This window comes from Myotis brandtii, unplaced genomic scaffold, assembly GCF_000412655.1.
Source record: "Myotis brandtii unplaced genomic scaffold, ASM41265v1 scaffold317, whole genome shotgun sequence".
NCBI lineage: Eukaryota > Metazoa > Chordata > Mammalia > Chiroptera > Vespertilionidae > Myotis > Myotis brandtii.
Genome location: NW_005362155.1, coordinates 1,254,264 through 1,260,211, shown reverse-complemented (window position 1 = coordinate 1,260,211; position 5,948 = coordinate 1,254,264). Strand labels below are relative to the sequence as shown.

The 5,948-nt window shown below is 58.0% G+C and overlaps 1 protein-coding gene across 1 annotated transcript in view; it reads left to right on the top strand.

Moving 5' to 3' along the window:
• Positions 1–5,948, top strand: part of LOC102263933 (interleukin-4 receptor subunit alpha-like) — a 41,003-nt gene that overhangs the window by 30,550 nt on the left and 4,505 nt on the right. Inside the window, exons 7-9 of the mRNA XM_014542954.1 lie at positions 1,574–1,730; positions 3,977–4,076; positions 5,848–5,926. Of these exons, the coding sequence (XP_014398440.1) occupies positions 1,574–1,730; positions 3,977–4,076; positions 5,848–5,926 (336 nt within the window). The remainder of the gene's footprint in view (positions 1–1,573; positions 1,731–3,976; positions 4,077–5,847; positions 5,927–5,948) is intronic.

The following is a 5,948-nucleotide window of genomic DNA, read 5'->3' as shown; positions in this document are numbered from 1 at the left end:
CTCTGCCTGGGGCGGGGAGCCGGGAGGGAGGCCGCTGGAGCCGGCAGAGGCCTGAGGTGTGTCCTTCCAGAGTTTACGTCTGTGCAGGCGTGATGTTCACTTAACTCCACGTCAGCCTTCCATGCTGCACATGACGTCACCACACTCTGCTTTAAACAGCACACATCTGCTGCCCCATCGTTTCTGGGGGCCAGGAGTCTGGGCACGGCCTCGCTGCGTCCCCGGCAGCAACCACGGCGTGGCCAGGGCTGCGGTCTCACCTGAGGCTCACAGGGAGGGATGGCTCCCAGGCTCCTGTGATGTTGGCAGCATCCGTGTGCCGTGGGCTGTTGGGCCGAGAGCCGCAGGCCCTTGCTGGCCCTTGGCAGGAGGCCACCCTCCGTTCTTCCCTCATGGCCTTCTCCCAGCCAGCCAGGGGGAGGGAGGGCGTCCGGGGAGTCGGAATGACTGTCTCACATGATGTAATCACATGTGCGGTCCCACACACCCATCACCTTTGCATGTTCTGTCGGTGAGAAACAAGTCACCGTCCTGCCCACACTCAAGAGGAGGGACCCCACAAAGGCAAGATACAAGGGGGGATCCTGAGGCCCTCAGAATCTCAGCCCCTGGGTGGGCGGGGCTGAGATTCCGGGCCATGTGACTGGGCTGGTAGGTGGGGCTGAGATGGGGGCCATGTGACTGGGCTGGGTGGGCGGGGCTGAGATTGGGGCCATGTGACTGGGCTGGTAGGCGGGGCTGAGATTGGGGCCATGTGACTGGACTGGTAGGCGGGGCTGAGATTGGGGCCATGTGACTGGGCTGGTAGGCGGGGCTGAGATTGGGGCCATGTGACTGGGCTGGTAGGCGGGGCTGAGATTGGGGCCATGTGACTGGGCTGGTAGGCGGGGCTGAGATTGGGGCCATGTGACTGGGCTGGTAGGCGGGGCTGAGATTGGGGCCATGTGACTGGGCTGGTAGGCGGGGCTGAGATTGGGGCCATGTGACTGGGCTGGTAGGCGGGGCTGAGATTGGGGCCATGTGACTGGGCTGGTAGGCGGGGCTGAGATTGGGGCCATGTGACTGGGCTGGTAGGCGGGGCTGAGATTGGGGCCATGTGACTGGGCTGGTAGGCGGGGCTGAGATTGGGGCCATGTGACTGGGCTGGTAGGCGGGGCTGAGATTGGGGCCATGTGACTGGGCTGGTAGGCGGGGCTGAGATTGGGGCCATGTGACTGGGCTGGTAGGCGGGGCTGAGATTGGGGCCATGTGACTGGGCTGGTAGGCGGGGCTGAGATTGGGGCCATGTGACTGGGCTGGTAGGCGGGGCTGAGATTGGGGCCATGTGACTGGGCTGGTAGGCGGGGCTGAGATTGGGGCCATGTGACTGGGCTGGTAGGCGGGGCTGAGATTGGGGCCATGTGACTGGGCTGGTAGGCGGGGCTGAGGTGCCAAACAATGCCTGAGCTGGAGGAACGACCAAACACCAGGCTGCTGGCTCTTACTCACTGTGGGGTCAGCCACGGACAGCAGCCCGAGTGCGAGTGGTACCGCCGCCCCCAGCCGTGCAGTAATGTCTTCCTTCCCTCCCCAGTTCCTAGTCCGTAATGTGACCTACAGGGAGCACACCCTCCACGTCCCAGCCAGCACCCTGAAGCCCGGGGCCCTCTACAGCGCGCGGGTGCGGGCCTGGGCCCCGAGCTACAACAGCATGTGGAGCGAGTGGAGCCCCCGCGTCCAGTGGCTTCACGGTGAGTATCCGTGATGAAAGCTGAGCAGTTAGAGTCCTCCCCCACCTCACGCTGTGCCCAGACACTGGCCCTGGCCGAGCATCTGGGTCTCCGTCCGAGGACGCCGCCACGGCAGGTAACAGAGGAACGACGGGCATGGCGCACTGGCCCGGGCGGGCAGGCGAGGCTGTAGTAACAGGTGCCCACGCGGTCCGAGCTTTCACATGTGGAAATGTGCTTCTTGCTGTGTAACAGTCCAACTGTGCTGGTCTGTGGGCGGTCTTCCTCCCGTGGCTCCATCTCTCAGGACAGAGATGATTGACCTTTTGTGTCATGGACCCTTTGGCAGTCAGGGAGGCCTGAGGACCCATTCAGAATAATGTTTTTAAAGCTATAAAATAAAGCACAGAGGGTTACAGGGGAAACTAGTTTTATTGAAATGCAATTATAAAAATGTTTTAAATATGTTTGTGATCTGGGAATATATGCTCCTCTGTTAACACATTAGAAACAGGAGCGAGGGCAGTTCTATAAATGCTGTCATTGGAAAGCGGATGAGATAAGTGACATTTTGTGATCTGGCAGCTGCAGTGTGGTAGGAGAACAGCTGTGATTTCTTTTGGCAGCTGAGTGACTGATGATGCTATCACCGTAGTTTGCTCCCTCCATTCCTAATGGGAAGAAATTCGAGGAGTTAGAAGTGAGTGAAAATAAAGATGTCATTTCTTTCCCATCCAAGTCCCAGACCTCTGAATTCTGTCTGCGACCTTGTTGGAGGTCTGTGGACCCCGAGTTAAGGATCTCCACACCTGCTTCTTAAAAACCTTAGCCTGGCCTGGCTGGTTGAACATTGTACCGTGCACCGGGAGGTCACTGGTTCAATTCCTGGCCTGGGCACGAGCCCGGGTTGCGGGCTCAATCCCCACTGGCGGGGGGGCGTGCAGGAGGTGGCCAATTGATCAGTGTTTCTCTCTCATCAATGTTTCTGTCTCTCTTTTTCTCTCCCTTCCTCTCCTTCTAAAATCAATATAAAATATATATATATATTTAAAAAAAGCCTTAGCCTGAAGTGACACATCACTCCTTTTCACATTTTATTGGTGAAACTGGCCACATGACCACACATAGCTGCAAGGGATTCTGGGAAATGTAGCCCTCACTTGTAGCTGCATCCCCAAAACAACTCTTTGCAACTTTATCACGTGGCTTTTGCAATAGAAGTGTTGAATTTTCTCACATAAAATGAATTATCTTACATGTGGACCTTCCCAGGTTCATACAGCAGCTCAGGGAACAGAACAGACAGAAATCCTGTCCTTCTAGAACTGGCACTCGGGGGCGGGGGGACAGAAAATAAACATACAGAAAAGAGGAAATCAGATCGATCTAGACCCAGAGGGCAGTCGGTCTCTGGGAAAGGGGACGGAGTGATGAGAGGGGCAACGGTAGAGCGGGCGTGGGGGGGTTTTGGAGTTGGCGAGGGTGAAGGGAATGAGGAGAAGGAGCCCGCTGTGCAGGACCTTCCCAGGTTCATACAGCAGCTCAGGGAACAGAACAGACAGAAATCCTGTCCTTCTAGAACTGGCACTCGGGGGCGGGGGGACAGAAAATAAACATACAGAAAAGAGGAAATCAGATCGATCTAGACCCAGAGGGCAGTCGGTCTCTGGGAAAGGGGATGGAGTGATGAGAGGGGCAAAGGTAGAGAGGGCGTGGCGGGGGGCGGTTTGGAGCTGACGAGGGTGAAGGGAACGAGGAGAAGGAGCCCGCTGTGTGAAGGTGATAACAGCTGTGGGCCTGCAGGCACTGCTCTGAGTGCTGTGGGTAGTGAGTCGCGTGACCCTCACATCTCCCCGTGAGATGAGCACTGTTGTTAACCCCATTGTACCGATGAGGAAACCCAGGCACCGAGAGTGTGAGGGACGTGTCCTGGCCACCAGTGAGGACACGACGGAGCCAGGCTTTGAACTCAGCTCGTCCAGGGCCAGAGTCACTGCCCTTGACCTCTGTGCTTCAGGAAGAGCAGCAAGTGCAAGATCCTGAGCTGGCACTGAGCGTGGAGCAGCAGGGGCAGCCAGGGGCCAGTGTGGCGAGGGCTCAGGGTGCAAGGGGAGGGCAGCAGGGGCTGAGGCGGGAGGGCTTGGGGGTGGCCCAGTCGTGCAGGGTCTGGGACACACTGTCCTGAGGCTCCGGTCTCCAGCCCTGGGAAATGGAGACCAGGCTGTACTGAGCGCAATGTGGGCTCACGGCTTCCCTCCCACCTCCAGACTACGAGTGGCCCTGGGAGCAGCACCTCCCACTTGCCGTCAGCATCTCCTGCATCGTCATCGTGGTCGTCTGCCTGTCCTGCTACTTCAGCATCCTCAAGTGAGTCCTGGGCCGGCCCCTGGGGGGAGTGGGCAGGAGTCCCTCCGCTCATCTGTCAGCTTCAGTCCTTGAACCATAAATGTTTATTGAGCAGCTACTGCGTGCGAGGCACTGAGGCAACAGCTGAAACAAAACCCGCAGGACTCTGTGCTCCTTGTGGGAGACACTGTCAGGTCTGCAAACGCCACGGCGCTTTCCACAGCCGCCCAGGCGCCGAGGGGAACACACCGGGCGGGCGCAGGGCACAGGTGTCCCGGGCGCTGTGTCCGGTGGGAGGAGGGGATATTTGAGCTGAGGCCTGACTGGGGGAAGGAGCTGGCCAGGGTGGGGCTGGGAAGGGCCTTCCCTTGGGAAAGGGAGGCGGGTCCTGCCCGGGGTATGGTCCAGACAGTTGGGGGCAGGTGACCATAGACCGCGGAATTCTAGCCGATTGCCCTGAGAGAGTCGGGAGAACCGGGCGTGGGTTCTGGCCCTGGCGCTGGTAGCTGTGTGACTGGCTCCTCCCTTGTAGGCTGAGAGAGAGGGAGAACGTATTTCGTCAGTCCTAAGAGTCTAAGAGAGTCTTGGATCACAGTGCGCTGTTAGGTAGAAGGAGCTTAGTTTCCAGTGAGTGTGAGCCCTAGGAAACATGGTGTCTCAGAGCCTCAGTCCTCCCATCTCTGAAATGGGACTAGCGAGCCCTGCCTTAACCTTGTGAGGATCAGTGATGGCCGAGGATTGACGGAGCGAGTGTCCCGCACTCTGCTGGGCACACAGCAAGTGTGCAGGGATTGCAAGCTCTCTTCTCCGTGTCTTGTCACCGACGCCTCCTAGTCACCGTGGGCTGGTCTTTCCCCTTCTCTGTGCCTCAGTTTCCCCATCGCCTGTCCTCCCAGCCCCACTCACTGTGTCCAGCACTCCAGCCTTCTTGCTGTTCTTTGAACGCACCAAGCAAGTTCCCTCCGAGCCTTTGCACTCGCTGTGCCCCTACCTGGAAAGCCCTTTCCCCTGGCATCGCCATGACTCGCTCCTCTTCCACCTTCAGTCGCCACTCAGAGGCCACCTCCTCAGGGAGGCCTTCCTGGATCACACCCTCCATTCCTCTCTATTCCTTTATCTTCTTTATTTTCTCTCATGGTACTTGATGCCATAATTAATGTCCTATAGTTATTTCTGTCTGTCTCCTCTTCTAGAAGATCAGCTATGTGAGGGCTGGGCTTTTGTCTGTCTTGTTCACTGTTGTGTCCCCGAGGCCTGGCACAGTGAGTGGTACATAGTAGGTGCTCGGTACAGACATGTTGACTGACTGAGTGGAGTCAGCGGAGGCCGATCCAGGGGCAATCTGAGGGCCTTCCCTCAGAGCTGACACTCCATGGCTCCAGGCCGACCAGGGGAGGGAAGGAACCTATTTCTCCCAGGGTCTCCTCAGCTTCTCAGGCCTCCCCTGGCCTGACTCTGAGCTGCTCCCTGGGGGACTGCTGATGGGCACACCCCGAATTCTCTGCAGCTTGAGTCCCTCCTACTTCCCTGGACTTGTTCCACTGAGGACAGAGGCAGCGAGTTGGGAGCAGAACGCTGGGGCACGAACCGGCTCTTCTGCTGCCAGCTGACCCTTCAGCCCTGTGAGCCTCATTGTGCTCATCTGTGAATGGGGTTGGCAGTAGGACCTGTTCCATGGGCTTAGGGTGAGACATCCCAAACCAATCAACATGGTCCTGACCCCTAGGAAGTACTGGCCATGTGATCATTTTTATGGGAAGAGAGACCAACGTGTTTTCCTTTCCTTTTTCAGGATTAAGAAGGAATGGTGGGACCACATCCCCAGCCCGGCCCACAGCTCCCTCGTGGCTATTGTCATCCAGGAGCCTCAGGTAGGAGAGGGCTGGTCCGGAC